Source organism: Lissotriton vulgaris, chromosome 8 (assembly GCF_964263255.1).
Source record: "Lissotriton vulgaris chromosome 8, aLisVul1.2, whole genome shotgun sequence".
NCBI classification, from domain to species: Eukaryota; Metazoa; Chordata; class Amphibia; order Caudata; family Salamandridae; genus Lissotriton; species Lissotriton vulgaris.
In genome coordinates, this window is record NC_141696.1 from 55,785,686 (window position 1) to 55,810,059 (window position 24,374).

At 44.0% G+C, this 24,374-nt stretch overlaps 1 protein-coding gene across 2 annotated transcripts in view; it reads left to right on the plus strand.

Annotated features, from left to right (window-relative positions):
* The window catches only part of LOC147693373 (F-box/WD repeat-containing protein 7-like), a 413,361-nt gene extending 395,625 nt beyond the window's left edge, over positions 1–17,736 (plus strand). For both annotated transcript variants that reach the window (XM_086933689.1, XM_086933690.1), the window contains exon 13: positions 16,369–17,736. In XM_086933689.1, the coding sequence (XP_086789815.1) occupies positions 16,369–16,637 (269 nt within the window). In that variant the 3' untranslated portion in view covers positions 16,638–17,736. The remainder of the gene's footprint in view (positions 1–16,368) is intronic.
* Positions 17,737–24,374: the final 6,638 nt, after the last annotated feature.

The following is a 24,374-nucleotide window of genomic DNA, read 5'->3' on the forward strand; positions in this document are numbered from 1 at the left end:
TGCAGTCCTTAGTAGGAGAAGAGGATTGGGTTAAGTACTTGAGTAACTTGTACAATAGTAAGAGGGTAGATGAGATTTTGGAGACTGGGTTTAAGGATGCGGAAGAAATAAAGCTGTATTTCTCTTTTCAAAATATAAAAGAAGCCATCGGATCTTTAAAACTAATGAAAGCAGCAGGGCCAGATAACCTACCAGCAATAATACTAAAAAATTACACGGATTGGTGGGCAAGCTTTCTAAATGTCACCTTCTGAAATATCTTAACATTTGGAATTTTTCCAGAAGGCTGGAAGGGGGCAATTGTTAGACCAATGTATAACAAAAAGGACTCTGCACAGCCCCAGAATTATCACCTTATAAGTCTGCTGGATATGGGGGACAAAGTATTTTCTATAATATTATTAGGTGTATTGAAGATCTGCGTAAAATAGAATAACTTGATACTGATAGAATAAGGCGGGTTCAAAGAGGGCCACTCGACAGTAGACCATTGCCTTAGTTTATGGGCAATGGCAAAAAAGGCAATTCAATTGCGAGGTAGTTTGTTCTGCTGCTTTGTTGACTTCCGACCCACCTTCGATCTGTTAGATCTCACTAATTCAGGAAATGCATTCACTGAATTGGGCCGGGGAAATTTTGGATACACTGGGGACGCTATCCAAGAAAATTCAGATAAAGAATCGCTTAAGCCAGGGTTGTTTCCTGGCCCCTCTGCTATTCTCTTTGTTCCTTTCCCACTTACCAAACATATTAGGAACACCTTATGGTCAGTTTAAATAAGACCAAAATAATGGTGCTGTGGAAAAGAAAGAGTTACTTTTACTGGCAATTGGGAGAGGTCAGAGTCGAGGTGGTGGACAAATAACAATACTAGGGTATGTGGTTCGATAGCAAGCTAAATTGGAGGGACCACATACAATCACTAAAAGCAAAGGTTCTTTCCTCAGTATGGGGCCTTAAAAAATGAAGGCGGAAGTATGGAGGCCCTTCTCTGTAGCCAGTTCTATCAGCTTTCAATGCAGTGGTCCGCCAACAATTCCAATACAGATTAGAGGTTCTGTTTTTAGGTGGTAAATTAGATTGGAATTTTGAGGAGGGTAAATGTGTGAAGCAGCTCCTTGCTTTCCTACTATCAACTATGGTCCAAGCAGTGAGAGTATAATGTCAACTTACAGCCTGGAGCTATCAGGGATTGCAAGCTACAGTGAACTTCTGGCAGAGACTGAGCAGAAAAAGGGACCCCAAAATATCAAATCTTAGTAAAAGAGAAATAGAGGAAAGCAAACTTAATTCGGCATCCCAGGTTAGACATAAGCTAGATAAGATGTTTGCTAAACTTTCTCTAGAACTAGAATAATGGAAACTAGGGCAGCAGATTCCCAAACAGACGCTACATGCTATTATTAACACAAAGGCTCGCGAAGAAGACCTCTGTTATCTGGGGAGCAAAATTGTCCACCTAATTCTTGGTAAATGGGTGGACTAAGGATCATATATTCCCCTATATCGAGACCCTGCCTAATCCAAAGCTTAGATATGCGGAAATGAAATTTAGAGTTGGCCTGAACCCATGTAATGCAGACAGGAAGATGAGAACGGCAATGATAAATGAACAGGTTCTGTGTACATGTGGACTAAAAATAATTGCAGTGTCCCACACATTTTGCTAGACTGTTTGTGATTTCTAGAAGAACGGAAGGATTTTTAAAACTTTGTATTACTTATAACATTGATAATAGAGATCAAGCTCTTAGTCTGTTGATAAATATGAGATTCTTAAATGTTGTATGTATGAGAAAGTGCCCTCCCTCTACATGGTTGCCCCCACTTTTTGGTGAACTGCTGATGTACTTTGACTGAGTGTGCCCTGAACTCCTGCCCATCAGGTACCCAGGGCCTATGTTCTTTCCCTAAAAATGCATTGAAGACCAAACCCAATTGGCTCTCTCTGGCCACAGGTCAGCCCCTGGTAAATGGTACCACAGGCACCCAGGGCACTGTAACCAGGGAAGGCCTCTAAGGACTGAAGCACTTATTGTGCCACCATTAAAGGCCCTGTACCTTTACACTGACCCTGGAGGACCCTGACCCCTAAAAACCGATAACCATATGTTCGAGGCATATGGGCCGCAGACCACACACTATTGCATAGATCACCATCTGGTGGTGGGCCCGGATGATTACACTTTGTTGTTGTCTTGGAAGAGTCTTTGTATTTTGGATGACTCCTCCGGTAGATCATAGTGCGCATGGGCATCGGCTCCATCTTCAGATTGTTTTTGTCCGCCGTCGGGCTCAGATGTGTTTATCGTTCGGTTCCGTTATCGATCTCTTTTCGACTTCTAGTCCTTCATCATACCATTGGTATCGTCTTAGACAGTAATTCCCGTTACCCGCGCCGAAAGGCTTGCACTTCTCGATTCTAGCGTTCGTCTGGCCTAACTGCGCCACCCTTCAAGAAGTGCCCTCAGTGTGGACACAAATTCCCTCACACTGATCTTCATGAGGTTTGCAATCTGTGCTTGTTTCCAGAGCACGAGAGTCGAGACTGTGAGGCCCGTGCTTCGTTCCGGTCCAAGAAGACCATCAGAGACCGTCGAGCTCGAAGGGTCATGGCGCAGTCATCTTCGACACCAAACCTCATCATAGACGAGGCTCCGATCGAGGTAGTCTGAAGAACAGCAGCAGGACGACATAGTTTCGGGAACAGAGGATTCAGCGTCCGTAGCTGATGATCAGTCGGAAGACGACAACCTTCTTCCAGCTGGTCAACAGGTCGTGAGTACAAGCATCGACCCTATTTACCCCCCCTTACCAGGACAGGCTTCGGTTCCACCTAAGGGTCCAGGTGCACACTGACCAAAACCTTTCGACGTCCCGCCTTCTGGCTCGGCAACGAAGAATACAAAAAACCTCCAGTCGAGTCAGTCTGTCGGTCCCGGCAAGCAAAAGGTACTCAAACCAAAATTAACCCCGGCACCAAAGCAGCCATCGGTACCGAAACCGGTCGAAAAGAAGCTCAGCACCGAAAGATGTTCCCAAGTCTACCGAACCGAAGACCACTCCGGTTCCGAAAAAAGTCGACCTGAAGCCTGCTTCCGCACCGAAACACACTTCAGCTCCGAAGGTCGATGATTCCAAATGCACTTCGGGAACAAAAATTCCAGATCCAAAAAGCGCAGATCGGAGAAAGAAAAATGATACCAAGTCTTCGGAACCAAAGCCAAAATCCACCCCAAAGCCAAAAGGCACTGTAAAACCTAAGCATTTCGGTCCCAAACAGGATAAATTGGCACCAAAAAAGTATTTTTCAGCAGAAGAGCTTTTTCACTCAGACCCAAAGCAAAAGACTCTTCGTACTAATCTAAAGACTGGACATGTCATTACAATGCCTGAAAAAACCGAGAGTCGAACTCCTGAGGCGGAAAGCCGGGAGCGAGGCACCACCATTTTAAAACTTTATTGTCACAGATTGCTTGTGTTTTTAGGAAATTGAGTGTCACAGATTGCTTGTGTTCTTAAATTCCACCTACCTGAGAAACTGTTGTTGCACGCAGCGGAGCCAGCGCTGACGCTGCACGCTGGTCGCATACTCTCCCTCGCGCCCTCTCGCCACGAGCAAAGGCCACGCCCCTTTCAGGCCACGCCCCCTCGACCCACAACCCCGGAGTAACATAAATTATGTGCATTTTCCGGTCGCGTAGCGGGCGAGCGCAGCGGGTGCGACGTTTGCGCGCCGAAGGCAAGCCCGTCTGCGCCCGTCCGCGACCGACCGGGACTAGGGGCTACACCCCCTATCGGCCCCATTCCAACTATGCCCACATCTATCTGCTACTCATGCAGTACACTACTAGCCCTCAACAAAGTCACTACGGACTTCAAAACTCACCGGTGTATTCAAACCGGCCCTGGCTTATCTTACGGACCTATCTCCTGCCTCGCCTGCCGTTGGTCCAGTATGGATCAATCCCATACAGACCAGCTTACAATTCCAAAAAAAAACCACCTTGCATTGTAATGTTTATACCTTAACGCTAGATCCCTACCTAAGCACGCCCTGGATATCTGGGACCTGCTGACAACCAGGACCCCAGACCTGGTTTTTATCACCAAAACCTGGCTATCGGAAACCAATGCTCCAGACCTAGCTAATGCCCTTCCCCCCGAATATAAAATTATCAACCAAAACAGACCAGGTAATAAAAAAGGAGGCGGAGTCGCTGTGATCTTTAGGGATCACCTGACATGCCTCGCCGAATCTACAACTGTCTACTCCGAACATGAAACCTTACCTTTCAAAATTCTATACGAGGGCCTCACCATTTTAGCCGGTGCGGTTGTATACAACCCCCCCGGGGCAAGAAGCCAGTTTAGGCGCTAAACTACTGAACCAACTGTTACCATTTTGTCTAAAATACAAAAGCTATATGGTTGTCGGCGACTTCAACATCCATTATAAAAAAGCAGATGCCCCCGGATCCTCCCAGCTGGAATATGACATGGGAATCTTACAACTGAAACAGTGGGTAGTGGGCCCCATGCACCTAGCCGGACACGCCTTGGATCTACTCTTCACCAACATCGAATCGACCATCATAAAAGAAATCCTACCTCTGTCATGGTCCGTCTATTCCATGCTATCCTTTTCATTCAAACTCCCTTGTAAACCTTTGAAGCTCAGATCCACCCTTCCCACTACCAACAGAGCCTGGAGGTTGATTAATGACTCAAATGTTCAAAATCACTTTCTCGAGACAGATATCACATTACCGGATGACTCTCCCATCTGTAATAGCCTCATTCTATTAGATGCCGGAATACGGCAAATGCTAGACAAACTAGCCCCCATGCGGGAAACAAAGAAAAAAAAACACAACTGAGAAATGGTACACCCCCCACCTCAAAAGCCTTAAAAAGGAGTGCCAAAAAAATGAACATCTATGGAGACAAACGAAAGACAGTGAAGCAAGAGCTAACTATGTCACCAAACGGAAACAATACATCTCAGCGATTAAAGACGCAAAAAAGGCGCACCTCACTCAACGAATCCATGAGAACCACAACTCCGCAAAAGAATTGTTCAAAATAGTGAAGGAGTTCAGCACACCATCCAGCACTTCACAAACCCTCACCCCTTCAACTGAGGCTTGCGAACGCATCAGCACCTTCTTTTCCGACAAAATCAGCAAAATCTACTCCACCTTTAAACCCCTAAATACTCATATCTTGCCAGACAATTCTGACAAGCATACTGTAACATCAGACAGATGTAATGTCCAATCAGACTCAGGCAATACACAGCGTCTGACCAGTTTTCAACAATTCTCTGAAGAAGAGGTATTAGCGGCGCTGAACACAGTCAAATCGGGTTCTCCCTCGGATCCTTGCCCCCACTTTGTGTTCTCCAAAATCGCACCTACGCTCTGTCCCCTCGTCACCCAACTCTTCAATAAATCGCTTACCACCGAGTCTTTCCCGGAAGCCTGGAAACACGCATCCGTGACCCCCCTTTTGAAGAAAGCAGGGTCCGACATCTCCAACCCGGAGAATTACAGACCGATCTCCCAGCTCCCCTATCTCTCCAAAGCTTTGGAGAAACTGGTCAACACACAACTGACCCGGTATCTGGAAGATAACTCCCTCCTGGATCCCTCCCAAACTGGCTTTAGAGCCAACAATAGCACCGAGGCAACGTTGCTGGCAGTGTCAGACAGTATCAGATGCACCACAGATCTAGGTGGATCGGTGGCTCTGATACTGCTCGACCTGTCAGCGGCGTTTGACACAGTATCACACGATTGCTTACTAAACACACTCCTGAGTAAAGGAGTGCAATCCACAGCACTAAATTGGATTAGATCTTTCCTCAGCAATCGTACCCAGGCAGTGCATATGGGTCAGTTCCACTCTAAACCCTATTCCATCGGCTGTGGGGTCCCATAGGGGGCCTCGCTGAGCCCCACTCTTTTCAATGTCTATGTTTCATCCCTGGCTGACATTGAAAGGAAGTGGGGCATTGGCATATGCTCTTATGCGGATGATACACAGCTGATGGTGTCAATGGAGGAAGGACCCGAAACAACAACAAAAAAGCTACATGAGTATCTCTCTGGGATGGCCCAATGGATGCACGACCACTGCTTAAAACTAAATGCCGGCAAATCGGAGATTCTCCTGTTCGGGGGAGCAAAACTTATATGGAATGCTACATGGTGGCCACCCTCATTGGGACTAGCCCCCACTCCAAAACAACATGCCAGAAATCTCGGTATCATTATGGACGACGCCCTGTCCATGAAGGACCACATACGATCACTCTGGGGTAAGGGCTTTGCAATACTCAAACTTCTTGCAAAAATTTTCCCTTGGATACCCCTGGACTGCCGTTGCTCAGTCACTCAAGCCCTACTGGTTAGCCGCCTAGATTACGGCAACGCATTATTTGAGGGGATGAACGAACAACTCTTCTCCCGCCTACAGGTCTTGCAAAATCAGGCAGCCAAACTGGTCTGCAACAAAGGCAAACGAGAATCAGCATCAGAATGCCTTAAAAAACTTCACTTGCTACCGATGCGCCAAAGGGCTACCTTCAAACTACTCTGCCATACGCACAGAGCTCTTCATAAATCTGGCCCCACAATCCTCCAAGGGAAGATTGACTTCTATGTTCCCAATAGGAACCTAAGATCGAGCCAATCAGCTCTGGCCAAACCCAAGCGCATCCACAAAGTAAGAACAGGCGGACGCGCCTTTTCACACCTGGCAGCCAAAAGGTGGAATGATCTACCTGTTGATCTAAGACACACCATAAACTATCTTCAGTTTCGCCAAAAACTAAAAACTCACCTCTTCCCTAAAACATAACCCCCCCGCAATGTCTTCAGTAGTCTCTCTCGACTTTCAGCGCCGTGATATCCCATGGGATGAGTGTCGCGCATTACAAATATCGGAAATAAAAATAAATAAATAAATAAAGAGGAAAATGGACTCTCCCAAACCACCTCCAGTTCCTCTTAAAAAGCATGCACAAACTTCCCCCATAAAAATTCTTTCACCATTGATAGAGATACCAACAGATATTTCTCCTGTACCCTCACCATCCAGCACACACAACTTTATACCGCAGGATGATGATGATGATGATGAAGACAATTATTCACAGGGGGTAGAAAGTGAGCATCACATAGACGACACAGATGACCCAGACAATATTCCTGGGCCATCAGATGATCCCTGGGAGGATTATAATGCTCCAGATGCACCAGATCTGCCACAAGATGACAAATACCCTTCTTGACCATCTCCCCCAGATGACACCATTGGGTTCACGCAGCTCATTCATAGAGCAGCCACTTTTCATGGAATAGACTTACACACAGATCGAGTGGAAGAGGACTTCCTCATGGATACACTACTGTTGTCACATAAAACCTCGACCACATTACCAATACTTAGTGGAGTGGTGAGACATGCACTAGAGGTATTCAAAGACCCCGTCAGAGCCAGGGTAATTAACCCCAGACTGGAAAAAAGTATAAAGCGGCTCCAACTGACCCAGGATACATCAAAGGTCAGCTGCTATTGGACTCATTTGTGGTATCAAATGCGAGGAAAAGAGCTAACTCACAGACAACAGGGGATGCTCCACCCCCTGATAGAGTCCAAGCTTTTAGATGCTTCAGGGGAACGCACCATCCTACAAGCAGCCAATGTCTCGAGAATTGCTAGCACTCAAGCTTTGTTAGCGAGATATGATTGAGCTCATTATGATGAGTTACAATCACTCATGCAACATTTGCCAGAGCAATATAAAGCCAGGTTTTCTGACTTAATACAAGAAGGCAAGGTTATTACAAATACCTCAATCCGCTGTGCATTAGACACTGCAGACACAGCCTCCAGGACAATAAATACGGGAGTGCTGTTGCGTAGACATGCATGGCTGCGCATCTCTGGGTTCAAGCCAGAAGTACAGGCCAGTATCTTAAATCAACCCTTTGACCAGCAACATCTCTTTGGTCCAACAGTTGATAATGCACTAAAGAAAATGAAAAAAAATATAGATACGGCAACATTCATGGGAGCTTTACAAATTCCGACCCATAGAGCCTCCTTTCGTCACTCCTCATATAGAGGCACCTGTAAGGGTTTTCAAACTGACAACACCTCCTCTTCTTATAAAGCGCCCACCCAAACCTCGCCCAGTAGAGGGTATTACAGAGGAGGAAATAGAGGTAACAACAATAAGGGCAGAGGCAACAACAATCGCAATGCCTCTACTCCCAAACAGTGACTTCCCTTCCATCCCCCCAGACCATTCCACTCCTGTTGGGGGCAGATTACAACATGTTCCTACCTGTCTGGAACTCCATCACCACAGACAGGTGGGTAACACAAATAATTCAGTCAGGTTATTGCCTGGAGCTCACTTCCACTCCTCCAACAATACCACCCAGACAGCGTCCCATGTCACAGGAGCATCTCATACTCCTAAGACAAGAGGTTGCGTCTCTACTACAAAAGAATGCAATAGAACCAGTCCCAAAACACCATCAAAACACAGGAGTTTACTCCCTATACTTTCTCATAACCAAAAGGACGGGTCCCTCAGACCTATACTAGATCTAAGGCCCCTAAACCTGTACATACAATCGGACCACTTCTTTATGGTCACACTACAACAAGTTCTGTCGTTGTTAAAATAAGGCGACTTCCTTGCCACATTAGATCTCAAGGACGCCTACTTCCACATTCCTATACATCAATCTCACAGAAAGTACCTATGATTTGTACTAGAAGGTCAATACTACCAATTCAAAGTACTCCCTTTCGGAGTAACTACAGCACCTCGAGTGTTCACAAAGTGTATAGCAGTAGTAGCAGCACACTTGAGAAGGGACAACATTCATGTCTTCCCATACCTAAATGACTAGTTAATAAAATCCAAGTCATACCACCAATGTGTACAGCACATGCATCAGACCATCTGCCTGTTGCACAAACTAGGATTCACAGTAAATCAAAATAAGTCACACCTCCAACCATCCCTGTCTAAACAGTATCAAGGTGCCACAATAGATACCTCCAAAGCAATTGCATACCCCAATCCAACAAGGATACAAAGTATGCAAGCTCTCATACAAAAATTCCATTCACAACGCTCACTACCAGCTCGAGTGTTCATGCAATTAATAAGAATGATGTATTAAACAACACAACTGCCAGTGCTGGAAGTTACTTTCAAAAGAATGATGCCAACCTTTATGATTAAAACATATCGGTCCGATTTCTAACTTTCGTCACTAGTTTATTGTATGATTTCACTAGTTGAATATCATTTTATATACGCAAATCATGAATTTTTGCATGTACACATAAAAAACATTACATCAAAGAATAACTATATACAATACAATTTACAAGTTCTCAACACATCCAACTCTCACAATGGCCAATGCATTCATCCTTCACTCATACACACATATATTTTGGTCCTAATGTCAAAAGAATTAATTTTCTATTCACATAAATGATAATTCATCACATAGTTGCATTTGATCAGAGACATATTTAAAAGCAGAGCCCTACTAAGAAGATAAATCTCAGTATAATTTGCTTGACAAAAGGGACCAACACCGGGTCGACGCGTTTCGAACCCCCAATTTACGGGGTTCTCCTCAGGACCAACTGTCTCTTCTCAATGTAGAATGAATCACCAATGTACGTTATGATGAGTTGAAGAGGCACTATTTATTTTCGTGCATGGTTCCGCGTTGCAGTGCTTGAAACCTCAAAGCCATAAATTATTTATATTTAAAACGAATCTCGTGTTCTGCGCCCTTCGCTATGATTCCAGAGCACTCCTTTTAATGTATTTATTCTTGTGTCCTCGTATCACCAAAAGAGTTGCATTACCAGGTGACACTGTGGAACCGACCTCACACCTGATGCACAAGCAGTCGCCTAGCCACACTAGCCTGGGCTTAAACATGCATATCTTTTTGGTACTTAGGAAGAACCATAGGGCTGCTCAACTTTCCGATTCGAACATACCACTCCACCTTAGAAAGTCTGTCCAGATAGTATCCGCTCTACATGGGGTGCAGCCCAAGTTCACCCTGGAGGTCCAGCGGACAGCTTTTAAGTTAATCCTCCGAGAGGGGAGCTCCCGGATCTAGCCAATGCAGATCTCCCTTCTCGCGAGAAGCACCAAATAAAAAAGCATGCCCCTCGATTGGTTGGCTTGACCATAGAATGTAATAATTTCAAGGAGATTTGCCACAAAAGTGGAAGCTCTGATTCTGATATCACTCCCTTCCAGGTCCTATACAGTGCTTCTGAAGTTTCATCCTCTGCTTTGAAGAGCTTCCGATTCCATATAGAGACCTCCTTACTTATGAGCTGCATATCTTGCAGCAGTACTTTGACCTCCCAGGCACCACCAATCTCTGAATTCGCACTCTGTTACGAAAGAGAGCTGTACATACTTAAATCTAGAACCCCCAGTCTTTTACATAAGTCTTGACATAAGTCCTTCCCAAGGTAAAAACCTTTGGACTGAAAAAAGATCCCCTGGACTGGTTATCCGGGCTGCCCTCAAAGGAAGACTTAGTCTGGTCAGCAGACATTCTGTGATGCCCGGAGAATCCCAAACTTGGGAGAAATCAGAATAGTACCAAATGCCCAAGATCTTCCTAACTCTGTACCGAAGGCTAAATGCAGCTTTTAAGATTTTCAGGTGGACTTTCTTAAAAATAACTTGGGTGCCCCAAATTTGTATAGAAAGCCAATGAGTCCCAGCCCGGTCACCATTTCTGATAGAATCCGATACCAAGTTGAACTATCCGGTGTCCCAAGAAGCATCCTACTGTTCTTAAATTGGAAAGCCATACTGTAATGTACGTCTGGTAATGCCAGAGTCCCCTTCTTCACATGCCTCAATTTTTTCACAGATAGCTTGGCTCTGTTTGAAGCCCAGATAAAGCTGGTTATTTTCCCCTGTATTTTTTCAATCTCTTGTTTAGGAAACATGAGGGGGATACAATTAAAAAGATAGGTTAACCTAGGTAAAACCAACATTTTAATCAAATTGATAGTGGCAAATTTCTCCATCTAATAAGGAACCGAGCAACCTCCTATCCTAAACCACCCTCAATAAATGAACTATAGAGATGCCAAAGTACTTAAACTTAGTCACCTTTCAGCCCCAATTGGTGATTCTCCAGCACATAATCTCTGATTTAGTTGTGTTCACAGAACTGAAAGAACCCCAAATTCTTCCGCTAACTTTTTTACCCTCGGAATGGTTTGAAGAGGGTCTGATGTATAGATAATCAAAATAATCTGCGTAGAGTGCTATGTTATTCCTTAGTTGTTGCTCTGAAAATCGGGATAACCTGGGGTCTCAACTAAGTAACTGGGCAAATGGTTCAATATAAATATCTAGCAAAAGAGGAGAGAGAGGGCTCCATTAAATAAAATTTGTGCTGACGAGTTTGCAAACATTCACTGAAGAGTGGGAATAAAAAACAGGCTAAACCCTAATACTGCCAAGACATCCCACAAATATACCCAAGAGCCCAGTCAAAGGCCTAGGCAGCCTCTATTGTGGCAACAGCTAGTGGAAATCTAGTGAGCCGTGACCAGATCAATGCATCCAATGAATTGTTCAGTAAAATCATGAATCTGGTTCTTAGAGACAAACCTTTTCTGATATGGGTAAATTAGTTGTAGAGCCACGAATTGTGGAGCCATGAATATCCTATCTCCTGAGATAGATAAACTGAGTTGCTTAAACCTACCAAAAAAGACCATGAATATCCTAAGGAAAACACATAAACTATCCACCACTAAGTGTTATGCCCTAATGTAGAATGAGAATATATATATATACCTTACACACTTCGTGGGACCGTAAGCTGACGTGTCTGCTTAAGGGTGCACTTATTGGTCATTGCAGTTGATACTAAGGGGGATACATAAGAAACTGATATATTTGTAGCATTTGTGGCTGTAGATACACCTGCTCTGCATATTCCTGCCATCTAGTGTGGACCTGGACTTTTGCAACTTGTTTTTCTTGGAGGAAGTCTTTTGAGCCATGAGGTCCTGTGACGACTCCTCTGGTAAGTAATGTGCATAGTCATCTGTTCCATCTTCAGATTTTCCTCCGCCATTGAGCCAGGACTTATTAGTCAAAGCTCATCTTCAGCGTAGCCTTTCGAGGCCTTTTAGCCTTGGAGATGCAAACTTTGTCACCAAAGTTTCGGCAGCTGCGTATTCAGAAAGAATGATGATGCCTGAAAAACGTCAAACACTCGGAGCCTTCTAACCTCATCCAACAACGGTTTAGGAGGGGTGATGGAGCGGACCCCATTCCAACGGCATCCTTATTGTAACGCCAAATATCTGCAGAACGATCACATCAAGTGTGCATTTTTTGTCTATCCCCTGAACACAGTTACAAGATCGTGCAACGTGTCAGCAATTTAAGCCGAAAAAGACTTTTGTACTGGAGAGGTCGATGTATGACCCACAGTATGGAAACCACTGCTGAGCTCGAGATATCAGAAGGGAAGGAGATGTTGGAGCGGAAGCAAGTGATCATGATTATGAAGCCAAGACAGCAAGTAGTCCGCACTAGTGGTGCTCTGTAGACTGAAGCATTTACCCTGGGGGCAGTGGAGGTGAGGGTCAACCATCCATTTCCTACTAGAGAGACCCTAACATCGAACCTGAGAAGGCATCAGGGCTGAAGCGAAGATCGCTCCAAGGGTCCTGAGCACACATGCCCCTAAACATAAACCACAGCTGGAGGACTTGCCATAGCTGTGCCTTCGAGCGGTTCAGCTTAGCAGCTCATATTGACACCCATGTCTTGGAGCTCTGCAACCAAGTCGTTCTAGTCAACACTGAGACACGACTTTGGAGTCGAGAAAGGACAATGCACCCGTCATCCATCCTCCTAGCCATAAAGCTAAATGCAGTGGCGAACCGGCAAATTGAAAGGCTTCCATTTTGACACGCGTCCACTGCCCAGCTGCTGGCACTGAAAAGCTGTGTTGAATTCCTTGTTGTCCAAGGCGTCGAAAGACCCGTTACTGAAAGGGAAAGCACTCATGCTTCAGAGTCGAAAAATCACCACCAAAACACTGTGTTCGAGGCATATGAGCTGCAGATTGTACACTTTGCATTGATCGCCATCTGGTGTTGGGCTCGGGTGATTGCATGTTGTTTTTGTCTTCAAAGAAGTCTTGTCGTCACGAGAACGGTGACTCCTCCTTCGGTGTAGAGTGCGCTTTGGCTTCGGCTCCATCGTTAGATTGTTTTTTTCCGCCATCAGGTTCGGATGAAACTTGCTGCGCTCCGGTTCGGAAACGTTTCCAGACCTCTTCAACGCGCAATTACATTCACCGACATTGTCTCGATCAAGTGGATTTTCAAATGTATACAAATTTGCTACCTTAAAGCTAAACGCACATTAACCATTCCCCCTAGAGCTCATTCCACACGCAAACTAGGGGCATCTATGGCATTCTTAGGAAATATTCCTCTAGATGACATATGCAAAGCAGCAACTTGGACCACGCCACACACCTTCACAAAATACTATTGTGTAGATGTGCAAGCAAAACGACAAGCTACTGTTGGCCAGGCTGTATTAAAAACACTTTTTCAAACTACTGCAACAGATACAGGTAGCCACCGCTGAGAAGGATACTGCTATACAGTCTATGCATAGTGTACAATCTGCAGCTAATATGCCTGGAACGGAAAATGCTACTTACCAGTATGCATCTGTTGTTGGCATGTAGAGCTGCAGAGTTGTACACGCCCACCCTCCTCCTCGGATACCTCTATCTGATCCAGTATTATCTTAAGTAGGTACATCACGCATGGGAACTTCTCTATTACTTACTACTCCATCTAACCCTACTGGCAAAACAATCTAACGATGGAGCCGAAGCCCATGCGCACTCTACACCGAAGGAGGAGTCACCGATCTCGTGACCACAAGGCTTCTTCGAAGACAAAAACATGCACTCATCCGAGCCCAAAACCAGATGGCGATCTATGCAAAGTGTTAAGGCCAAACATCAGCCCGGCAAATTTGAAGTGTTCCTTACTCAATGTGAAGCGCAGGTAGGATCTGTGGGACTGCATGAGTAGTTTAAGAAAATGTGTGTCCTGCAAGTTGAGGTAGCATGCAGTCTCCTACCCCTCTCCCTTAGATCCCATGCTGGGAGGATCTGAGCCACAGTGAGTATTTGAATTTTTCCTCCAGAAAGCTGTAAGTGGCCGGATGTCAAGTGCAGGCATGAGGCCTCCAACATTGCTTGGCACAAAGAAGTAGCGTAATCAGCATCCTTTGTCCTAGTCCTAGTGCATACCACTGCCAGTGGCAGTTACCTTAAGATGATGTGCTTGGCTATGTATTTCAAGTTTTAAACCTGGAGTACATCACCTGCTTACTGATCCTTTAAATAGGCAAAATATTAGAAAAAATAAAAAAGGACCGCAACAGCATAAGCAATGGGGGAACTACTGACAGGTACACTGCTTCAGTCCTTTTATAAACGGTTAGAGGAGAAGGTAAACAATCCATGCCAGATCAGGGCCACACATACCAGCAGCAACAATAGGGCTACCGTCAACAAGGAGGGAAAGGTTATGAAATGGATTCATATAGAGGCAATGGTGCATTCCCACTAACCTATGACTCCCCTCTCGTCATCGTCCCCTCCCCCTGTCACAAAATACCTGTCAGGGGCAGGCTTTTAGGGTTCAAGACACAGTGGACAGACATCCATCTAACTAATGGGTGCTGTCCATAGGACTGCACATAAACAGGCAATATGACCGCAGTGTGTTGCATTCACAAATTGGGAAGCACTCATTCTTTTCAACTACTGGCAGACTATCTTCTGAGGGTAAACAAGAATTTAACCAACCTCTTAAGCAGAAGGCAGCAACAAGTCCACAAATGGGAACTCCACCCACAAGTCCTGTTGCCATATGTCTGTGCATAGGGGTTACCAGACCTAGATCTTTTCACCACAGTAGAGAACACAGAATGCCAAAACTTTGCTTCTAGGTTTCATCACCCACAGTCTCAAGGCGATGCATGATGGATGAAATTGGTCAGGGATATTTGCTTACACTTTTCCGCCTCTCCCACTACTTTTGTTTGTGGTGAGGAAGGTCAAGCAAACCTCTCTCACATTCATTCTAATAGCTCCCGCTTGGGAAAGACAGGCTTGCTACACCACCCTGCTCGATTTGTCAGTAGTTCGCCACAAGAGGCTCCCTAACAGGCAGGACCTTGTCACACAGAACCACAGAATGATCAGGCACCCAGATCCCAAACAGCTTATTCTAGCAATCTGGCTCCTTAAATCTTAGAATTTGTGTATCTGAACTTGTTCTCTGAATGTCTGAACATTCTTAGAGATAAAAAACGACCAACCACCAGAGCTTGCTATGCTACAGAGTTGAAAAGATATGTACACTATTGCATTGCACATTCGGTTGACCCTATCAAAGCTACATTTGAAAACTTGGTGTTTCCAAAACGCAGCCTTAGCTTGCACATCTATACGCCTACATCTTGCATCCATTGCTGTATGTCTAAACACGAAATAGCAATCATTTTTCAAAATTCTAGTTGTTAAAGCGCTTATGGAAGTTTTAAAGAGGGTAATCCCTTGAAAAACACTGCCGGCTCCAGTTTGGAATCTTAAAATGGTATTCACTAGACTCATGGGTCCTCCCTCTGAGTCGTTTTATTCATGTCCACTACAGTTTATTTTGTCAAAGATTGCTTTTCTATTAGCAATAACCTCAATAAGAAGAATTTGTGGACAAAGGATAAAGGTTTTTTTACACCTAAAAAAACTTCCAGATACAACCACCACATGGCAAAATAAGTGTCAGCATGTGATTCTATAAGAGTTTGAAGCTGCTGAACAATTGTTACAGGTAAGTAACCAATTTCTTTCAGGTACCATGATTTAATTGGTTACCAGTACTTCATCTTTAGTGTATCTTGCGATGTGAAGCTAAGCTTAAGGTATGACCCCCATCATACACTCTTCTTACTGTATTGTTTGAATGGGTATCTTCTACAGTTTTAGCAGCAAAATGATTGTTACAGATAAGTAATGTTTTCCTAAACAAAAGTCCTGCATCACCATTTCTGGCTTGTTCGTCCCACCCCCCCTCAAATATTACTAATTAGTTGAAAGATAATGCCTGATCATGTAAACTTATCTGAAACAGGGGACACACGTGTAGTGAAAATGTATAAAGTGCAGATATTGTAAATTGTTAGTCTAACGGATGCTAATATGAAGTCCTTTTGTTTTACAGGCCCCCAGAAGCACCAGAGTGCTGTCACTTGCTTACAGTTCAGCTCGAAGTTTGTGGTAACAAGCTCAGACGATGGCACTGTTAAACTTTGGGACCTGAAGACAGGCGATTTTATCCGTAACCTGGTGGCTCTGGAAAGCGGTGGTAGTGGAGGAGTCGTATGGCGAATCCGGGCTTCTAATACTAAGCTAGTGTGTGCAGTTGGTAGTCGAAATGGCACAGAGGAAACAAAGTTGCTAGTGCTGGACTTTGATGTGGACATGAAGTGACAATGAGCGAACTCTGGAGACAGATTTAACCTAGTGCTCACATTGTAATGTGTGAATTGACCTCAGGGGGCCAGCAGTGTCAGGTTCCTTTGTAGATGAGCCTTGGGGTAAGGAAGTCAGCTTTCCTTACAGCAGTGTGCGACCCAAAAAAAGAGGCTCTGCTGGATTTTCCCAGCAGTAATCCTGATGGTGGAACAAGTGCCCTGCCCCTCCCGTGAAAGCCATGGTCTTTAGGGCAGCAAGTGCAAGGGCCCTCCCTAGAGGACAGAGGTGCTGTGCCCAGGAGTAGCTTTTCGTCTTTCTTGCCATTACTTGAAGGGAGTAGGGTGCAGCTCTGATAAAGTCAACAGACTCTAATCAAAGTCAACATAGCAGGTTTGTTCCTTTGGGACATAACAATCTAACCTACGGAAGTAAGAGTACCTGTTGTGCAGGGAGTTGGTGTGGCCCCATGAAGAAGCTGATTTTGTTCATCAATACCAGCCACTGTGGCTGCTTAGCCAGATTCTTGGATCAAAGTGTGGTGGATTTCTTCGGAAGGGTTTTGGAAATCTATGTTCCTGTAATCTGACCATCTTCTGATAATGCTTGAATGCCATCATCTGACTGCAGCCTATGAACCGTGTCTCTGGAGTCATCCCATCACCTCATATGATCTTTGCTTCATCCTGATGTTGAAGTATATGTGGCTTCGCTGGCGGAGCCAGATTTGTCTCAGAGGGAGTAGAGTCAGTGTCAGTTGAGTGGGAACTTCTTGTAGGAGAGCCAATCCCAGCTGCAGTAGATAATCTATTGGATTGCCTAATACAGCCCAGTCTAGTTTCATCGTCTAGTTTGTGTGTAGTCATGGCACCGCGTATTTCCCTTCAGTGACTTTTGGACTTATTTGACAAAAGGGGAGAATCGATGCCTTTGTCATACAAGACTTGTCAGAGAAACTGGTTTGCTTTTTTGAAAGCCTTTCAGGCATAGACTGTACACCTGAGAGTTATAGCCGGATATCTTGTACTGAAGGAGAGAAGAGTGTAAAATATTGTAAAGCAAGGCATGTTTTATACATATATAAATATAAAATAAAATAATATATTTCTGTACACCACCAATTGAGTTGCAGTCTGTGAGTTGTAGCTCTGTATGAAGTGAATAGATTTGAAATTTTAGGTGAATAAGTTGAGTGGATGTGCGCAGGGTCAAGGTTCAGCTTGTCAACTGTGCCATATCTGAGAGTGTAAAACTGATCGATAGGGGGCATTTTCTGTCTATTTAGTCAGTATGTGCAGAATATTACCAAGGATATAATGCAGAGTTGCAGGTTCTCACATGCTGCACCACAAATATTTATTTCTGCTATTTTCAACAGGTGCTTCTGTGAAAAATATTTTGTTGCCTTACAGGTACACTATTTCGTTAAAAGCATCTTTTTAACAACCATCATGATGCTGACACCATTTTGACCTTGAACAAAATTATAGATCGTAGATGTTTAGAGGAAGCACTACCACTCGTTCAGCAGAGGGCAAACAAAGAACTATTGGCAAAGCCAATGGTGAACGGCCTTGGCGATCTGGTTTAATGGCTATTTTTTTTTTACATTATTCTGTTAGAAGTAAACACCCCAAAAAAGTAAATGGGGGCAAAGAAGGAAATATATTGCCACTTCGACGTGGCTGCCGTCGGCTTGTAATAACAATCATTTGCAATGCAATAGGTCTCGCATTTATGAGAGTTTGAGCTATTGGCATTGTAAATGACAATGCCTTTTATTTATGTCTTCTGAAAACAGATAAATATAAGGCATTGCCGTTTATAATGCCAATAGCTTAAACTCTTCAAATGCGAGACCTATTGCATTGCAAATGCGTTCGTGCTATACATGTTATTTAAAAAAAAGCATTAGGAGAGAGCACATCATGTTGAATGTTTGTGTTTTTTTATGGTAGGGACAGAGTGTGAATGTAAGACCGAATCAGTTAATGGATGGATGAATCGATGCATGTGTGCAAAGATTAGTGGGGGAGTGCATGTATGATGATTTATTGAGACCCCAAATCCATCAATGATAGAAAAATCACTTTGATTCCTAAGCCAGACCTATTGACATTGCCAACAATTGTTGGTTATTTAACTTAAATGGCTGTATTTCATCCGTTTAATTATCCATCGGAGGCAGGCCTGCATTACTCAATGCTGATTTCATGCAACACCAAGATCATACCAAGATAAATGCCTGAAACCTCAAGACTCTGTTGCAGATGTTTGAAAAAGGTGTGGTGAGAGTGGGATGCTGAGGTACCCCCCAATCCATAATTTGCTGTAGAAGATTTAAATGCCACTGCTGTCACGTGGGACTTAAACCAGTGTCAAATGCGCAGACAGGTTTATAACCTTCCTGAGAGCCGAGTGATACTGCTTGAATTGTAGTGACGTCCAACCATGCTCTTGTGTCATAGACTGGTAGAAACTCCTGTAGGAGGAGCTGTGTACCAGTGGCTAGAGTTGTAGACTTTGTAAACTGGGGACATGGGTTCGAATCCGGCCTCAGTGCTTGGCTCAATATTGTGTGATTCTGGATAAATCACTTAAATATGTGAAATGTATGTATATGATCCCCACTTGATGTTCAGAATGAGTCCAATATCTTTATTCAGCTGAAACAACCATAAAAGTATAAAGTAGTTATACAAAAGTCATTCCAGCGATTGAGAAAGCGATATATATATATATATATATATATCTAGAGAGAGATATAGAGATATAGATATAGATATAGATATATATATAGAGAGAGAGAGAGCTATTTAGAGAGAGAGATATTAATATATATATATATATATATATATATATATATATATATATATATATATATATATATATATATGTATAGAGAGAAAGATTTAGAGAGAGAAATTGAGAGGGGTAGATTTAGAGAGATAGATTTAGAGAGAGGGATATAGAGAGAGATTTAGAGCGAGAGAGAGAACTAGGGAGATTTAGAGAGAGATTGAGATTGGGATTTAGAGAGAGCGATTTAGAGATAGAGATTTAGAGAGAGAGAGAAAGTGTCATTTCAGGGAGAGCTTCGGCGCGGGTACCCCCATTTCTTTGGAAGCGGCATCTGGGGGTTACTGACCCCCATTAAACCCCCTGCTCCCCGTCACACTAGCAAAGGCAGGGCGGTGGAACAGGCAGGAAACTGCACTCTTTAAGCAGCCATTTTCCATATCTCTGGCCAGCAGCAGGAAAAAGTTGTGCCAAGCGGCTGCACCGCTGGCGGAGAGAGGCGAGCTCCTGAGTCCGACTGACCCTAAGAGTTGCTCGGCAGCGGGTCTTGGGTCTGGTGAGAGGGTCTGGTGAACAAAGTGAATAAACACTCATTGACAAAGCCGATAGGCTTGGCTTGTGTATGGCGTGCTCACGTGGTAGTACACTACGCATTAGTACATGAAAATACCACGCATAAGAACACAAACACTGAAAGAGCAACACGCATGCAAATCCCCACACACGGAGCAGGACTGTGACACGTACTCGTGCAATATTGCGCACACATACAAGCACACATGCAGGCATGATATACCCGTGCACACACCGGACCCCAGATATCCAGACACCCGAGATGGTCAAAGACCAACGGCATAAAGCTACCCATGGACTAAACAGAGGACGTCTCTCTTGTGCACATACACACAATAACATCACACACACGTTAGTCAGCAGGCATACACATGCTTTTATTTATTGACATAAATCAACAAATCCGCCTTTCTAGTAGATTTTTTTCCCATCAAACTGTAGATGCCACTAATCCGCATTTAGGAATGGACTTGGAGGTCCAAATATTCAAGCTGTAGTGACCACGAACAGGTCCAAACACATGCTGACATCCAATAGACCATCCCGGTTCAATGAGGCGTTTCAGGGAGTATAGGGGGAGGAGGTTTGGGAACAAAAGAGGAAGTACTAAAATAAAGAATCCAGTTTTTGTGAAGCTTAAATTACAATGGGCAGGAATGTGAAAACAAGAGAATCTTAGTTTTTGAGAAAATCCGTATAAGTACCGTCCAGAGAAGGACAGTTAACAAATATTCTGCGAATGAAACTAGATTTGTGCTGAAAATAGGAAGAAAATATATGTGCATCATTGACACCGAGGTGCTAAGGAAAAACTTTGAAGCCCTTACAAAAAGTCTGGCTGGCGCTGGCTGAAGCCCGGAAGTGGTGAGTGCGTGTGCGCAGTCTGCTCATTTTCAAGCACTGCACTCGTGCTTGTGGTGCGCCCCTGCTCGCTCCCGCAGGGGGGATGCCGCCACAAGCACGAGTGTGTGCTTTAAAATGAGCAGAGCGGTGGCTAAAGGCCTCCTATGCTACGCATGCGCGCTGCTTAGGCGAGACCAAAATATGTAAGTTTTAAAACCATTCACTGAAGAGGCTGATTTACTAGCGATTTTTGTTTTTAAATAAAAAGCCATTTAACTGTCCCATCCCTTTTATTATTATTATTATTTATGATAGAGACAAGAATAAATCACCACCTAACTAAGCACTCCTATCACAGGCACCTGCTATGTTACAAAGTCACTTAATCACTTCATAACACCTCTTTAAAAGGAGGCGGCAATAAATCACCATTTAACTGAGACCTGATTTGGTAAATAGCCATTGTTTAAAGCTAGTCTAAAATTGAAATTGTAAATACACACTTTGAACTAGCTTTGCAAATGGAAAAAAAACTACTTTAAAGCGGATGTGAACAATGTGCACTGGCTTTGTGAACAGAGTCTGACCCATTGACTCAACCTTTTTATAGCCCCCCCCCAAGAGCTTTTGATGTGGGGGAATGGTGCTGAAATCCCAAAATCACACCTCAAAACTGTCACCTAAAATCCTGTACCAATCTCCATCCAGATCCCGCTGTGTGACTTATTCCTCATTCATCTGCAAAGCACCACCCAGATCCCACATTCCGAAGCTCCCTACCCAGGTGTTTACTACAAAGGACCTTTCAGGCATCCTATACAAAGCTCCAGCCAGGTTTCTCTCAACAACTCATAATTAAGGCCACCTCTTTCTAATAGATACTTCTGGCTGCAGATCTTTCACCTTGTGAAGTTCTCCAGATGCCAGACTACATTCAGAAAACTCAAAAGTGTGTGCTGGAAGGTGGCGCAGTGTAACTGTCAACCCCATCCCACTATGGAAGTATGGAAGTGACAAGCGAAGCAAAATATCAGCACCACCCATGTGCGCAGACATCAAGTTTCTTTCTGTGCCTCAGGCTTAGACACGAAGAATTGCTCCCTTTTTCTTGACTCCATGAACAGATTTTCTCCAAATTTTTCAGCATTACCTCCTAAAACAGCAGGGTTTAAACCCTTTATGGACTGTTGCTAAAGGATGCCAGAGACTGATCTCAACGAGGTGTACCTCTGATGCCTGGCAGGGGAATAACGCATGTCCCTGCAGCAGAGGGACCTGTCCCTGCAGCAGATGGACTCGACCCTTCAAAGAGACCTCCAACCCTTCAAGGGGGACCCCATTCAGCCCAACATCAATGAATATTTGCGAGAAATATGAGATCTGGACCCCTCACCATATTTTGCAGGGGAGACACATCATTTGAAGTATGCCATTGGTGCTTAGATTCGATGCACGATTCCAGAGCCTGAGATGACGCTCCCACATTAATCCAAAGGCCATTCAAAAATGCAACTCTATATTTGGCAAAACACTTGAGGGCTCTGTGCCTGTCCAGCTCCAAGTCAAAGTTGAGACACCGACCCACTGCCGAAGCCGTACCCAATGCTGCTGCTCTTCTTTGTGGTCGCAGTCTTCAGGAAAGTCTAAGGAAAAAAACATTGAAGGTCCAAGTGGGACTTGCCCATTCCTGTCACTCTCATTCACCAGGAAAGGCTCAGGTGCATCGCCATGCATCTAGGTCTCGCTCGCTTTCCACAGAGGAGCAGGTTGAAGCCTTTCGAAAGGCTATGCTGAGCATCTTGGGTACTCTTCCGGCTTTGATCTGCAGGGCCCCCCAGCCAGGTTACTGCCGGCAAGGTTGCCCTTGGTGATGTCTGGGCCCCTTGAGCTTGATTTGGGTTCCACACCGGCATCTGGACTGGTACCAAAATCTGCACCATCTCCCCATGCATCAACACATGGTTGCAGTCCAGGTCTTTTCTCTGACTGCTGGGACTTGTAATTCTGGTTTTGTAATGGGCTAAAGAAGACAAGTTTTATAATTCATTGAAAAAGCTTGGAGTGGGGCAGCTTGTTATGCATGGACCTAGAAAACTTGACCGGGCTGGAAAACCCTGTACACCCTCTTGAAACACCCATTCTCTTTCAGGCACCATGCAGAATACCCCTGCCGCTTTCAGTCTGTTTCCTGCTCTCGCCATATTAAAATAGTGGCATTATCCCACAAACAGTGTATTGTATTTTGTTTTAGTGGACATCAGGCTAAAAAGTCTGCTAAAAGCTGAGCAAGTAGTGCAAAGTGCTTTCTGGTCACAATGCTTCAGCCAGGTTGGAAACGGTCTATAGCCAAGTAGATTCGAAACTCATAAAAACTGTATGATATTCATTATGATATGTATATTTGTCAATACCCAGTGATTAAGTGAAAAAGTCACCCAACAAACCAATTTAGAAAAAGATTATTTCATTTATTTATTATAAGGCTCTTTCAAATATTTTTATCTTTTTGTAGTATTCTTGTTATTTATAAAAAATCTTTTTTTCATATTATTACATAGCAGTTAATCATATAGTTAACTGCATGAATATCATACAGTTTTTATGAGTTTCGAATCTACTTGGCTATAGACCGTTTCCAACCTGATTTGTTTCCCTATGTATAGCAAGTATACTACTATTAATATATAGGGGTCCCCTACTTTCAAAAATCACAATGCTTCAACCTCCATGACCGCATTGCAATAAGCACCCGCCCTTATACCGAGAACATGCCATCAACAGTACAAGAGCAACTGAGGGGGGCAAGGAGTTGTACCCCACTTCAGATTGCTCCACACCCTCACAGTTTGAAGGCCACTTGGGTTTTTGTGGTAGGTGGAAGCAAAAAGGAATCCATTCAAAATTGCCTGGCGAGACAGTTACAGCTTTCTAAAAGCCAGGACCTCGAAAAAAAGGTAGCATTGGGGCAGGTAAGCGGAGTAGCTGTGCAGACTGGGTTAGATGGAAAATGTGCAGTAAAGTAAGTTGGGTGCAGCATGCTCTTTAAAGTTGCTCTGGTTGCAAAGCATGGCTAAACAAATTTGCTTTATTGGAGCTCTAGAAAGTAAAGCGGGCATTAGGTCTGGCTACCTGAATTTCCCTGAGCTGCAAAGGTTCTCCAGACGTGCAGGCTGCCCATTGATATTGTCAATGGCTGCCTCTCAACCAATCAGATTAGTCTGACTTACAAGGCTCAGCTTTGATTAGTTGGGATCAGCCAATCAGAAGTGGTCAATATGGTTAGATGATTGTGATTGGCTGCTGGCCATCGTTATGTAGAGCATGCTGTGATTTCTTTTATTTTCACAGCTGGAGCTATTTATCCCAGATATTGCAGATTCACCCAGTTATATGGTTTGGCATGCAATGGACACATTAAAAACACAATAAAAACAAATTCATATGCCATTAAGTTAGTCCTACCAAAACTGGCCAGACCACGATAACTTCTATGTGTAAGGCAAGCCAGAAAAGAATTATGTGGTATTAAGGTAGCTTGTG